Raw genomic sequence first — 14,422 nt, 5'->3', positions numbered from 1 at the left:
AGATTAAACACATTTTAGGGAGATGGGACATGGATGGACAGTCATAACAGATTCAGCAGAGCAGAACAGTTTACAGAGGAAAATATGGCAGAGAAGTAAGCTGAACACCGCCGCCACCCCCCCCCCCCCCCCCCGAAGGGCTCAGCAATTGGGTTGCTAAGTATTGTGGAATGTGAGGATGACATATAACAATAAGACGGGGAACTAGTTGAAATTGTCTAAAGTGAGAGGTTGGAATCCAGGGCTTCTATCCCATCCCACATAGCAGTCCCATCATCCATTTTACCCCTCCCCCAACAAAGGGAGACTAAGACCCTTTCTCTAAAGAGCTAACTGGTGAGTCTCCAAAATTTAAGACTCCAAGAAGGCTAAAGGACACTAATGGGGTATGCAGCTAAAACAGTGTTTCTCTTCTTTCTCTCTTTGTGCAATTATTTATTCAAGAAATCTGAAATTTACCCTATAGAGTTTTCCACAGTCTGGATTTTGCTGATTGCCATGCAAGTGGTACATTGTAACATGTTCCTCTATTCTCTGCATCATCTGTAAATTGATTGCTAGATCTAAAGACTTTCTTTATTCAGTTTAGATCGTTGCAAGATTGCTTACTTTGTAGATATTATTGTGTGCTTTTTTTAGGACACAAAGAGTACTCTGTTTTTTTTCAATGTTAGCAGCCATTGATGATTGTTTCCCAGATCCATTAATTCTGCAGATGTTACAGTGTATGAGCTGGACTTCTACAAAGAAAAACTTTTAATCTCCTATTTGGTTACTCAACCATACAGTCCTCTAGGAAGTGCAGGATATATTTTGATATTCTTTATTTACCACTTTTCAAAGAATTTGCTAGTGTCTGTCAATGATCAGTCTGTCAATGCTGATCAGTTAATTTTATTCTTTTCTTCTTATTATTACAAACTCAAAATGGCTTTAAATATTATTGATGTGTTTCAGTCCATTGGAGTTATCTTTTATGACTATCCCATCTCTGCCAGTAGGGGGCCTCTTCAGGTTGGTTCTTGGGTCTTCTGACATCAAGACCTTGGTTGCCTTCGGTTGCATCCTTGCTGTTTGATGTGAGGAGATGTTCCAAACTTGCCTTGTTGTACATTTCCTAACCCCAGACCTGGAATCAGCCATTGCTCTAAGAGGCCAGTTCCTTTCAGTGGGAAATAACTAGTGGATTTATTTTTAAATATTAAAAAATAGCCCCAAATCATCAGACCTATCAGGAAAGCCTCTAAAGGGAAGGAGAAAGACCAAAACAAACAAATAGAATTAAGAAAGCTGTAAGTAAACAGGGACAATAAGAAAAATAAAAGAAAACATTTTAAAAAAGGAATTAGAAAAAATGAATTGAATCTTCTGAGATATAAAAATGTTTTGTAAAACAATAAATTAAAAGTATGGAAATTTAAAATGTGATTGGGGAAATAAAAATTGAATCAAAGCAATAAAAGATGAGGTTGAAGAAAAATCTCCCACAAATTAGAACAACAACTTCAACAACAAAAATAAGTAATAAAGAACAGGAGAGAAATAACAGAAAATTAGAGGATCAACGGACAAAGGCCAACAGTTGACTGCATTAATGAACTACAAAAAAGGGAACCGAGGAAAAGGTGAGGAAGAAATTAAAGATGAAATTGCGTAAGAATATCTGCCAATGCAGAGGACCAGTCTTCACACTGAAAGGGCTGAATGAGTTCCCAAAAGGGACACGCACCAAAGCACGTCAGTGTGAAATTCAGGATATTGTTATGAAAGAGAAGACCCAAAAACCTAGAGTCTAAAGAAAAAGAAAATGGTCACTAGAGAAGTTGGGGAGTAAGAATTACATCAAACTTTGGGGTGCCTGGGTGGTTCAGTTGGTTAAGCATCTGACTCTTGGTTTTGGCTCAGGTCATGATCTCAGGGTCATGAGATCCGCACCCACGTCTGACTCTGTGCTGAGTATGGGGCCTGCTCAAGATTCTCTCCATCCCTCTCTGTCCCCATCTCCTCAAAAAAAAAAAAAAAAAAAAAAGAATTACACCAGACTTCTCATAGCAACACTGGAATCTAAAAGACAATGGAAGAACAAACATCTCTGAAATTTTGACTGAAGATTATTTCCAACCTAGAACTCTGTATCATAGCTACTGATCAAATATGAACGTAGATGAATCTGACATGCAAGAATTTAAAAAAATTAATCTGCCATGGGGAACCTGGCTGGGTCAGCCAGAAGAACATGGGACTCTTGATCTTGGGGTTGTGAGTTTGAGCCCCATGTTGGGTGTGGAGATTACTTAAATAAATGAATAAATTAAAACATTAAAAAAATTGATCTACTATATTCCTTTTCTTAGGAAGATACTGAAGATGTGTTTCACCAAAATAAGCAAGTAAATCAAAAAAAATGGGAAACATGGGATTTAGCAAAAAGGAAAGGAGAGAAGGTAAGTCCCAGTATAACAACCAAATAGGAGACCCCAGGAGCAACCAGTGCACACTGGGGCAGGAGGCCGGAGGCTGGGGCAGGAGGGAGAGGACAGGAATGAATGGATGATCAGAACCATTTGTATTTACATGATATAAATGATATTGAGAGGGATTTGTAACACCTGTTAAACACTTGGGAAGAAATTAATGGTAAATACATCGCAAAACAAGCAAATGAAGAAAACCAAAGCAATTATTCAGTCCAGGAAAACAAAAAGTTGGTCAAGAAGGAAACCTCATCAGAATAGACATGATTGCATCGACTCTCAGATGCACATTTTCACATTTTAATGAGTCTGAAATCAGGCCATGTCTTTCTGTGGCATCTTACAGTCACCGTCAGCCAGACTGTCGTCCTGATTGTGTTGTCCTCGCCTATGCAGGCGTGAACATGGTCATTATTCTGATAACAGCAACCCATTAACATTTCAGGCCACAAACCACTTTAGGATCATATGAGGAGGGAATATGAGTCCTGATTTTTTGGAAAACTTTCTGTGGACACCTTCTGGTAAGACCAAGAAAGTACCAGCATCCCAACTTACAGAATGGGATCCATAGCTTGGAAGAAAATTCTGAGGACCAGAGTGGAATACCCTTTAAGAATTGCTGCATCCCTGAAGCCCCAGGCAGTTCAAAAACATGATCCTCGAAAACAAGCAAACAAATGAGCATGGACCACTGAAAAGTGACTCAGAAGAGGCAAACTCTGAATTCAAAGAAGGATTAAGAATACTTAATTAAGCTTGTTTCCGTTTTTCTTTTTTGTACACACAGGATTGATAGATGATAACAATTGTGTCTAAATGAGAGCACTTTCAATAAGTTTACATTAAAAATTTAAGTAATAAAGATTTGATTGGCAATATATTTTCTTTCTTGGTATTTCATATTGCAATCAACGGTGTTTTATATTCAGCGAAATCCAGGGTACTCGTTGGTAGTAGTGAACAATTTGTATATATTCATAATAATGCAAATAACAATGTTGATTTTAATTTTAAAACAAATAGCTATTTTAACATTTTAAATAGTATTATATAATTACAATGAGAGGATGGGGAGAAGGGAAATGTATGTGTGCTTTGGGGTGGGGGAGAATGAGATGGGTGATTGGGAAAAATCTTTACCTCCATAACAGGAAGTCAGAAGAGAAAGTCTGAGATTGATACATATTTTTGAGAAATTGGATTAAAAAATTAAATTAAAAGAAATTCTATTAAAACATACACATACACAGAAACAGCTAAAAGCATTGAAAGCAGTTGTCCTTAGGAAATAGGATAGGGGTGGAGGAGGAGTGGGTTGTCGGGGGTTTTTTTTAATTAATTTTTTCATATCATTTGACTTTTTCAACTCTGTACATCATTACTTGGATATAAATAATTTTTAAAATAAAATAAAAATTTTCAAAATGACTCAAACAAGCCTGTTCTGTGCTGTTATCATTATAAATATACATATCCTTTTCAGGCCATATGTTCTAACTTTGGGCTTGAGAAATGTATTCACTGTGAGTGAGAAGCTGCAGGATGTAACAGAGAGGGCTCAGCTCTGGTGCTAACTGTCTGGGTTTGTATCTTAGGTTTGTTGCTTACTGGCTTTGTGACCTTGGGCAAACTGCTCAACCGCTCTGAGCTACATTTTCCTCACCTATAAAATGAGCAAAAGTCTACACGTTTCACTGGTGGTGAGGATCCAAGAGGGAGGTATTGTCAAGTCCGTGGCATAGTGCCTGGCTGGGTGTTCAGCCCAGGGCAACTTGAACTGCTTTTGATGGTGCGCAACTGTCCTCCCTGCCCACCCAATGGAACTCCCACCCCCTTATGAGCAAGGCCCCTTTGCCCACCAGCTCCCAGCACCCCCCGCCCCCCCGCAGTTTCCCACTGTCTGGAGCTTCAGGCCCAGACCTTTGCAGTGTCTGTGGATCATTGCTCTTGTCAGTCCCTGGGGCACCCTGAGTTGCTAGTTTTTGTTCCTCTTTCCTCTCACGTCAGGCTCAGCCAGGGAGCTGATGGGGGCCTGAGGATGACAATGGTTCCATTGTTCCTGTCCAGATAAACCCTATGGCTCTGAGGTCAGATGCCAGGGGTCCTTTGCCCTCCAAGGTCTGGGAGCAGAGGCCTGCCTGTGCTCCAGGCCTGGCATGGCAGGAGGAGCCTAGCCTGCTCATAGCACTGACGGAGGCATGACCAACTTGTCCCCCCTTCTCCTGATTCCAGGCTCTGCAGGAGTCAGCCCTCCCTCTGCCCCACAAAGCAGCCGCCTGGGAGCTGTGGGTGGACAGCCGCCTGCTGCTTCCTCTCCCAGCCCCCTTCCCCTCCCACACCCTGGCCCTGGAGCTCTGCAGGCAAGAAGGAGCTTTGTGAGAAATTAAAAGCAGGTTGGCTTTGTTGTTGTTGTTGTTTCCTGTTTGGATAGAAGGCCTGCTTACTCCAGGCTCCCTCTCCCAGGGCAGGTAGGCAGTTCATGCTTATCCATGTGACCCAGAAATCTATAAGGAGCCCCACTCCAGGGCTGGTGGCGTTGCCAGGACATGGAGGGTAGCGTTCCTCCTGCCGCTGTTCTTCAGAGGCTGGGAGGGATGTGAGAGAGTAGAGACAGAATGGGTGAAGAGGAAGGGGGTTTCCTAGGTGGAACAGCCCTCTCCTAATGCCAAGAATACTGGGGAACACAAGTCCCTGAGCGAAAGCCCCATCCCCAAGCACCCCATGGTGCACCCCACGACAGAGCAGGAGTCATGCTATAAGGGAAGCAGCAGCACAGCGTCGGGGAAGGGGGAGCAATTATGAAATGGGAAGCCTGAGGTTCTGAGACAGTGGGATGAAGAGAAAAAACACACAGAGCCTCTGAATCAAGAACCTGGGTTCCAATCCCTGCTCTGCCACATGGCAGCAGCAAGTCACACAGAATCGGAGTTTCTTTACCTATTAAGGAAAAACTAAACACTTTGCAGGATAATAGTGGGAAAATGAAATAGGTCTGTCTCTAAGGTTTGCAGATCTAGCCTTTTCTCCCTCCCCACCTCCTACCCATTTGAGGGCCATCTGGCCCATAAGGGAGGCACATTTTCCATCTCCCACTCTGGATCTGGGGTGATCCTGAAGGTCCTCTTTGGCCACTTCCAGCTCCCTGGTTGGCCTGGGGGAGGAAAGAGGGGGAGGTCCTAGGACAGAGCTGCCTGGGGATGGTTCAGCATGAAGACATTGTTACTGCAGGCCTCCCTGACCCAAGTGAGGGCGGTGCTGGACTGAGGGGACGTCCTTCTTAAGGTCTCTGTGTAAGGAGATCTGGCAGCCCTCTGAGTCCACATGGAGCTAGTGAGGGGGACCCTTACCCCAATGGCTGTCATTGACCCTTTCCCAGCTCCGGTCCTCTCCCAACCCCGCCTGCTGCCTGCCACGGTGGTGAGCGGCACAGCCATGTGATGTCTGTGTGCTCCTCCCACAGGCCACAGAGTGGGCCTCCAACGAGGACACGCGCCGCTCCTGCCAAAGCAAAGGGAAGACCGAGGTAGGTGGCTCTGGGGGTCCAGGGCCTGACTTAGAGCTGGTGGGAGGCTTGATGGAGGGGCACCATGTGGGGACAGGGCCACCTGCGGAGAAGCCCAGCCTGGAGGAGTGTGTGTGTGTGTGGGGGGGGTGTTCTGGGGGCAGATAAGGAGGCAGCACTGAGCATGGGAGCAGGCACTGACAGAACAGGCGGACCTGGGGGCGGAGGTGTGAGAGGAGGGGAGGGCCACCGAGGCAACCTGAACTTCAGAGCAGGGTGCATCAGGGGCGGAGGGGAGTGTTCTCAGATGTCTGTGGTGCAGTGGTGTGAAGGAAGGACAGCCAGGCCCACACGGGGTGCACGGGTCCCTCTCTTACTTCTCTATCCCGGTTGCTTTAGGAGGAGTGTCAGAACTACGTGCGAGTCCTGATTGTCACTGGCCGGAAAGTGTTCATGTGCGGGACCAATGCCTTCTCCCCCGTGTGCTCCAGCAGACAGGTGGGGCCCCCTCGGGGTAAGGCAGACTCAAGAGGTCACAGAGGGGTGCCTGGGTGGCTCAGTCATTTGGCTCGGGATCGTGGTCCTGAGCTCATGGGATGGAGGCTTGCTTCAGGCTCCCTGCTCAGCGGGGAGCCTGCTTCTCCCTCTTCTTCTGCCTGCCACTCTCCCTGCTTGTGCTCTCTCTCTCTGTCAAATAAATAAATAAAATATTTAAAAAACAAAAACAGTAACGAAGGCACGGAGAGATTCTCTCACCCAGGCACCACAAAGTGTTGGAGTGGGGTTGCCAAATTTAGTAAGAACAAAAAACCCCAAAACAAAAAAAGAATGCCAGTTAAATTTAATTTCAGATAAACAGAAATTTATATTTTAGCTTAAGTATATCCCATGCAAACTTTGGGACATACTTATGCTAAACAGTAACTCATCAAAATTCAGATTTAACTGGGTCTGCTATATTTTGTCAGTCAACCTCACCTGGAGGGTCCTGACTTGGGGATGGGGCAGGGAACAGAGGCCGAAGGAGCTCCTGGAACAACCTCCTCCCTCCATGATGGCGGCTCCCTCAGAGGGACGATGGTGGTGGGGGGGAGTAAGGAAGAGGTTGGAGACAGGGAGACCAGGGACCCAGGAAGAAGCAAACTCTGGGGCTCGGGGGAGGGGGGAGGGGAGAACATGCAGCCCCTGGGTCTCAGGGAAAAGTGCCCCTATTTCCCCATCGTCACCAGGTGGGGAACCTCAGCCGGACCATAGAGAAGATCAATGGTGTGGCCCGCTGCCCCTACGATCCGCGCCACAACTCCACAGCTGTCATCTCCTCTCAGGGGGAGCTCTATGCGGCCACCGTCATTGACTTCTCAGGTCGGGACCCCGCCATCTACCGCAGCCTGGGCAGCAGGCCACCACTTCGCACTGCCCAGTATAATTCCAAGTGGCTCAATGGTAAGGGGGCGCAGGCCCAGGGGTAGGGGGATCTCCTGCCAGCCAGCCTGCCCTGACCCCTATCGATCCCCGTCCCTGCCCCACCTCTGAAAGGGATCACACCTCCTCCCTTGGGATGCCCAGAATTGGGCCAATGTTTTGCCAAGGACAGTAGTACATTGGAGACGGACTTCAGATGAAATCACAGGTGTACCCAGAACAAATGGAGGGGAGGATGTGAGGGCCGAGGAGGAGTTGGGAATTCATTAGGAGAAAGGGTTATAGGAAAGAACAGATTAGGAGAGGGCAGTAGGAGTTTCCTTTCCCTTGGAGTTGAATTCCTGCTTCTCCACTGACTGGCTGTGTGGCCTTGAGCACGTACTTGACCTCTCTCTGCCATAATGTTCTCCTCCATAATCAGAGGATAATCACAGTACTTACCTCATAGGTTGTTAAGAGGATCATATAAAGTACTTATAATAATGTCTGGTGTGCAGTGAGGGCTCAGTAGCTCGTATTAACTATTATTATAACTTCGTAGTGGAGGTGAGAACAGGGTTAGCTAGAGTCCCCAAGTCCCCCAACTGTCCAGCGGTGTCAGGATGCCCATCTGGGAAAACAGAAGTCAACTCTGTCCCCTTCTTCCCCGCTGGCCGGACCCACCCCTTTGTTCCTCTTCTGCCCCGCAGAGCCAAACTTTGTGGCAGCCTATGACATTGGGCTGTTTGCATACTTTTTCCTGCGGGAGAACGCAGTGGAGCACGACTGTGGACGCACTGTGTACTCCCGGGTGGCCCGAGTATGCAAGAACGATGTGGGGGGCCGCTTCCTGCTGGAGGACACGTGGACCACGTTCATGAAGGCCAGGCTCAACTGCTCCCGCCCAGGCGAAGTCCCCTTCTACTACAACGAGCTGCAGAGTGCCTTCCACCTTCCTGAGCAGGACCTCATCTATGGGGTCTTCACCACCAACGTGTGAGTGCCCGGCCCGCTGCCATCCCTTCTCCGCCTCGCGGACCAGTGGGGTCGGGCACGTCCCTCTCTCTGGGCCTCTGTTTCTCCTTCTGTAAAGTGGGGAGTGCAACAGTGCTCCAGCCGGTCTTTGGGGTGAACTTGCTCCCAGATCCCACACTCCTCCCTTGCTGTGACTTGCTGCCTTTGGAGGGGGAAGCACTTTTTCTGGATTGTTGAAGGGCAGGCTGAGGCCCGATCTGAAGAAAGTAAGTGGAGCTGGATTATGGCTCCGTGCAGGAAGAAATTGCTGAGGGACAAAGGAAAATGGTTTGCCTTGGATGAGGGGATAGCAGCCCTGGGAGGGTCCAGGAGCAGCCCCCTATGGGCAAGCTCAGAGAGAATTCTTTCTGTCCCTTCCATGATCCTGCTAAACCTAAGCAGCAGAGTCTTCTGGCAGTCCTGCCGGCACTGGGAGACACAGGCTGGGACTCGGAGCCCCTTTTGTTTCCTGGGTGTAAGGAAGGGTAGACCTCATGGAGATCACGAGGCCCTCCTCGCCTCATCCCCTTCTGTGGAAAGGCTGACCCAGTCAGGTGATTGTCACGTACAGAGTGCTGAACAGGCAGCAGAGACCGAGGAACACGTTTGTTGTACAGAACTCTGTGTGGGATTCTTGGTGAGGACCTTGGAAACATGTGAGCTTAGGGGGCCATGTGCTTACCCTGGGCCCCCAGCAGCAGGGACTGGAGGAGGGCCAGGCTAGCTACAGGAAGCATAGTCTGAGGGGATGGACAAGGATGAGGGTAAAACTGGGAAACAGGAGCAGAGAGGCCATCCAAGGCAGGGGGACACCCAGGCATCGCAGTCCATGCAGGCCATGAGCCAACAGTCAGGAATTAGTGACCAGTCCGGTAGTTGGCACCAGAAAGGGGACAGCCATGAGGCAGGGGCAGGAGCTGCTGGAGAGGGAGAAAGTGATGACATCGGCATGGATTGGAAATAGTTTCTGTATTGTGTGTCTTCTCCATGCCAGGTGCCTGTCGCGGTGGTGCCTGTCAAAAGCAGGGGTACCAGTGAGCAAAAGCAAAGCTGGCTCTGCCTTTAAGGGACTTACTTTCTAGAAATGGGAGTTATTAAACATCCAATTTTAACTGTGATCAATGCTACAAAGGCAAAGGGCAGTGCGCAGGGAAGTCTCTGCCAGCGTGGAGGGATGGTGATCAGGGAGGGCTTCCTGGAGGAAGTGTCATTTACAGCATGAATGGGAGTTAACTAGGGGAGAGGACCATTCCAGCCCAGGGGAACAACATACACAGAGCTTTGGAATGGGAAGACAGAAATGTCAGGAGCTTAGTGGTGACCGGTGTGGCAGGAGCCTGGAGGGCAAGGAAGAGGAGAAGCAGGAAAGGAGACTGAGGGGCTGGGATGGGAAGAATTATGTCCTCACAGACTGCTTCAGGGTTTTGATCTTTATTTGAAGAGCAAGGAGAAATTATTGAAGGGCTTGAAGCCGGCCAGAGACTAGCTTGGATGAGCATTTTGAAATGTTCACTGTGGCTGCTGTGTGGAGAATGGATTCCAGGAGACTGGACAGGCTGTAGTAAGGGCAGCCATGAGATCAGCACAGCAACCCACGGAGGTGATGCGGGTGCTGAGGTGAGGCAGAAAGGGCAGGGAGGGTAATGGACACCTTTGGGAGAGAGAATAAATGCGGAGAACAGAACAAGAAACATTTGTTGGCATGTTATGGGTTCTGTGACCTGTTAACATCGGACTCCCAGAAACACCTGATCCTGGGACTGAACAGGTCTCAAGAGGCTGTCCGGCCCAGGCTGTGGTGGGCAGCAGCAGGAATCAGTGGTTTGATAACCAGCTTGAAAAGTCAAATAAAATGAAGAAAGCAGAATAGAATGGAATCCAAAGAGTGGAGTACAATGCATTTGGTAAGGGTATTGTTTCATGAAAATGCTTCACAGATGTGTGTGCTCAGGTGCATGTTGTAATAGGACATATTTCTGACAGTGGGCTCCAGACTAAATGTCTGGAAGAGCACTAACATTATTTGATCCTCCCACTGGAGAAGGGAAAGGGGCGAGGAGGTAGCACAGAATTCTCCCCGAGGGCTTCTCCTCAGGGGGCCTTTCCCAGGGTTTCCAGAGTGTGAGGGCGGCATGCCCTCCTTCTGTGACACCACATGGTGTGCAGAGCACTGGGCTTGTGCTGGGTCCTCAGCAGGCCTTGGAGCAGTGCCATGTCATGCCTGGATGGCCCCCAATGCCCGCAGGGAGGGCAGCATCCCACCACCTCTTGCCTTTCAGAAACAGCATCGCCGCTTCTGCTGTCTGCGCCTTCAACCTCAGCGCCATCTCCCAGGCTTTTAATGGCCCATTTCGCTATCAGGAGAACCCCAGGGCTGCCTGGCTCCCCATCGCTAACCCCATCCCCAACTTCCAGGTACAGCTTCTCCTCCCCTTTTCCTCTCCTCACAGAGCAGCTTTCCTTAGACAACTAGCCCCCAGCTGATTCCCAGCTGCTTGGCGCAAACACCGACCCATCTGTGCTGGTCTGCACCCATCTGTGGGGTCTGCGAAGATTCCCTAACACGGTGGAGTGAGAACGGGAGAGTGGGTGGCACGCAGAGCAAGGGAGCATGCTCTGAGCGATCTCTAAATGTGACTTCACACCTCCAGGGAGACTCAATATAGGGAACTAGGGGAGCACTCACAAGCTGTCTGGTCAGAACTGGGAGATTTTTAGCTGCAGTTTGCTTGCAGTCTACCCAGCCTATGTACTATTTCCTGGAGGGTCTGAGTGCCAGGAGTGGTCAGGGCCCAGCCATGGGTGATGGAAACATCCCTAGTGCTGTGATGGAGAAGAGGAAAGAGCCATGAGGCAAAGGATGCTACTGATGGTTAACTTTGGAATCCATCCAACTTCCTGCCCACCGGGCAGTATGGAGCATGGGAAGACCTCAAGCTTTGCAGTGGGGATCATTCTGAGGGATGGGTCAAGTCACCCAACCTCCCAGAGTCTCTTCACCCTTATCTGGTACTAGGGATAATACTCTCAACCTCAAAGATAAGTGCAAGGATTAAACATGCACTGAGATGATGCTGCATAAATGGTAGCTGCCCTCCAGCTCCGCTTTAGAAGGCACAAGAACTTTGAGCCGGTAGGAGCACAGGATGGGGAAGGCAGGTTGTGGCCCAACGTGGGGGAGGAGCACCTACAGAAACAGTAGAAAATCTCAGGACACTTGATATCCCCACTCAAACGATTCATTTTTCGATAACCCAGCCCCTTTTTCATCTCCCTCCCTCCCCACTTCACTGTCCCTCGCAGATCCCTCCTTCGCATCTTCCCAGCCTCATTTTCCCTTAGTTCTCAAGGAAGAGGCATCTCTCCTCGCAGGAAGGGGTTCCAGGGAACGGAGGGAGGATATCCGGATGCGGGTGTCGGGGCCGGGATCGGGTAATCACCACCTGCCTGTGGCCGCCTGGATTATGAGAAGGAAGGACAGGGGACTGGGCGGCCCGTTGGCTGGGCCCGCGTGACCCCCACGCCCTCCCCGCCCTCCCCGCTGTAGTGCGGCACCCTGCCAGAGGTGGGCCCCAACGAGAACCTGACGGAGCGCAGCCTGCAGGACGCGCAGCGCCTGTTCCTGATGAGCGAGGCTGTGCAGCCGGTGACCCCCGAGCCCTGTGTCACCCAGGACAGCGTGCGCTTCTCACATCTCGTGGTGGACTTGGTGCAGGCCAAGGACACGCTCTACCACGTGCTCTACATCGGCACGGGTGAGTCCTCCGCGCGCGGCCCGGCCCCGGGTGGGGAGGTGGTGGAGGGGCGAGGCCGGGGCTGGGCCTTCAAGACCCCCTTCTTCCGGCCCCTCCAGAGTCGGGCACCATCCTGAAGGCCCTGTCCACCGCGAGCCGCAGCCTTCGCGGCTGCTACCTGGAAGAGCTGCACGTCCTTCCCCCCGGGCGCCGCGAGCCCCTGCGCAGCCTGCGCATCCTGCACAGCGCGCGCGCGCTCTTCGTGGGGCTGAGCGACGGCGTGCTGCGGGTCCCGCTGGAGAGGTGCGCCGCCTACCGCAGCCAGGGGTAAGCCCGGGCCAGGGAGTGGGGGAGGTGCTGCAGGGTGGGTGGGCGGGCCAGCCCTGGCCCTGGCCCTCTCCAGGCTTACGCCCTACCAATCACACCTCGGAGGTAGCTCTAGAGAGGCAGAGCTCTGAAGCCACTTGGGGAGGCTTCGTGACCCAGTCTCCAGTTGTTTGCCTTTGGACAAGTCGCTTAACCTCGCTGAACCTTGCTTCCCGGGTCATAAAATGTCCGCAGGCTTTTTGTAAAGGTTAATTGGGCTAGTCTGCATATACCACTTATCACTGCCTGGGGGAGGTGTGTGCTTTCCCAAATGAGGGTGGCTGCTGTATTCCTTGCGTCAACCCCACAGCTCAGGCCTGTCAGCCATCTCTAGCTTACTTGATTTATTTTCAGCCCCTTTAATCCAGAGAAAGGTCTTTATCTTTGAAACCACAGGACTTACTACCCAGATGTGTGGGGAGATCAGAGAGGACTCTCTCTCTCTGAGTCAGCATCAGATTTTTGCTTTTCTTCCTTCGTGACTTAGAGAGGCCTGGCTTGGGTGGGGTGGGGATGAGGAACCATGTGGAGCTGTTGGTTGTATTTGCTTCCCAACTGCTTCTGGGACCTGAGCTTCAAGTGGATTCACGAATTTGGCAATAATGGCACTGGCATTTCAGGGGAAAAACAAGCCTATTCCAAAGCCAAATGGAAATGTATCCCTGATTCCTACCATGTGAAGCTCCCCCTGAGCTGTGCCTCTTCGTTTTTGAGATAAATCAAAAGTGCCTTAGCTGGCACAGCTGCAACCATGTGCGCTCCCATGGCCTTTGCAACCCAGAAGCCTCCTGGCTGCTCACATCTGTCCTCAAGATCTGAGAGACACATGGTACCCCTGCTGCCAAGGGTCGTTCTCCAGCCCCTGTGGGATGTGCTAGGAACTGAGCCGAGGGCCGGACGCCCGGGGAGGAGGCTGGGTGGTCACGGGGTGGCAGCCAGGTAAGAAGAAAGGGAGACAGACACTCAGGCTCCCCTCAGCCCCAACCCCTGGCTCCAGCCGCAAAACACCTGACATTTACCAAGCCCTACAGTGCTCGAAGCACTTTGCAGGACTGTGAATGTGGGAGAAGGGAGACAAGATGAAATGGGCCCAGGACACTCTCATTTCCCCCAGTGCTGTGGATGTCTGGACCTGTAGTGGACTTGTGGGGAGGGACAGTGGGGCATCGTAAGGGGCTCCCATGTCAGAGTTGGACTTCTCCCTCAGCTCCGTCATCTCCTAGCTACACGATCCCGAACAAGCTACTTCTTGGCACGAACCGCGGGCTCTCTGCTGACGGCGTTTCCCCCGTACCTTGTGTTCTGCTTTAACTCTTGTGTTATTAAACTTTTCACGTGTGTCTTGTTGCTTAGGAGCTGGTAAATCCTTGAAGGCAAACCCACTGTCCCAGTAGTTTTTAGACTTCACCAAGGGGCCACATCCAGCCCAAGGCACAAAGTGGCCTTGCATGCATGACAGGAGTGGGGAAGGGGACCCAGGCCAGCTGGGAATGCCAAGGGAGGATTGGATCTGAACCTTCGCCTGTGGGCACTGAAGTGGTCTTTGAGCTGGGGAAGGGAGTGATAGGCAGCGTGGATAGGTGTTTGACAAAGATCAATCAGACAGTGGTGAGTGGCATTGTCAAGAGGACAGACGGTTGGCCAGCATGAGCTAGTGTGGCTCTGGGCCAGATATGAGGGCCTGCAGGGGAACCAGGGGAAGGAAAACGCCAGGACATTGCCCCACTCGCATGACGCTGCAGAGAAGGGACAGGGAGGTTGCGTACCATGGCCGGGTGGAATAGCAAGGTAGAACAAGGTCAGTTTGGAATCTGATACTTTCACCCTCTTTGGATTCCTGAATTTGGGATAAGAGTGCTTGATGTGTACAGTGAGACGCTGCTCTAAGGCTCTAGGTGGATCTGAAAATGTAAGGTCTCATGATCGCG

The 14,422-nt window shown here is 50.4% G+C and overlaps 1 protein-coding gene across 5 annotated transcripts in view; it reads left to right on the top strand.

The window, feature by feature from the left end:
- SEMA5B (semaphorin 5B) overlaps positions 1 to 14,422 on the top strand; it is a 112,826-nt gene that overhangs the window by 88,107 nt on the left and 10,297 nt on the right. For all 5 annotated transcript variants that reach the window (XM_046003727.1, XM_046003728.1, XM_046003725.1 and 2 more), the window contains 7 exons: positions 5,938 to 6,000; positions 6,379 to 6,477; positions 7,209 to 7,422; positions 8,091 to 8,376; positions 10,674 to 10,809; positions 11,942 to 12,149; positions 12,248 to 12,455. In XM_046003727.1, coding sequence (XP_045859683.1) covers positions 5,938 to 6,000; positions 6,379 to 6,477; positions 7,209 to 7,422; positions 8,091 to 8,376; positions 10,674 to 10,809; positions 11,942 to 12,149; positions 12,248 to 12,455 — 1,214 coding nt within the window. The remainder of the gene's footprint in view (positions 1 to 5,937; positions 6,001 to 6,378; positions 6,478 to 7,208; positions 7,423 to 8,090; positions 8,377 to 10,673; positions 10,810 to 11,941; positions 12,150 to 12,247; positions 12,456 to 14,422) is intronic.

The sequence above is a fragment of the Meles meles genome, chromosome 4, assembly GCF_922984935.1.
Source record: "Meles meles chromosome 4, mMelMel3.1 paternal haplotype, whole genome shotgun sequence".
Classification (NCBI taxonomy): Eukaryota; Metazoa; Chordata; class Mammalia; order Carnivora; family Mustelidae; genus Meles; species Meles meles.
Note: the sequence above shows the minus strand (reverse complement) of the source record. Positions and strands in the feature narration are given on the sequence as shown.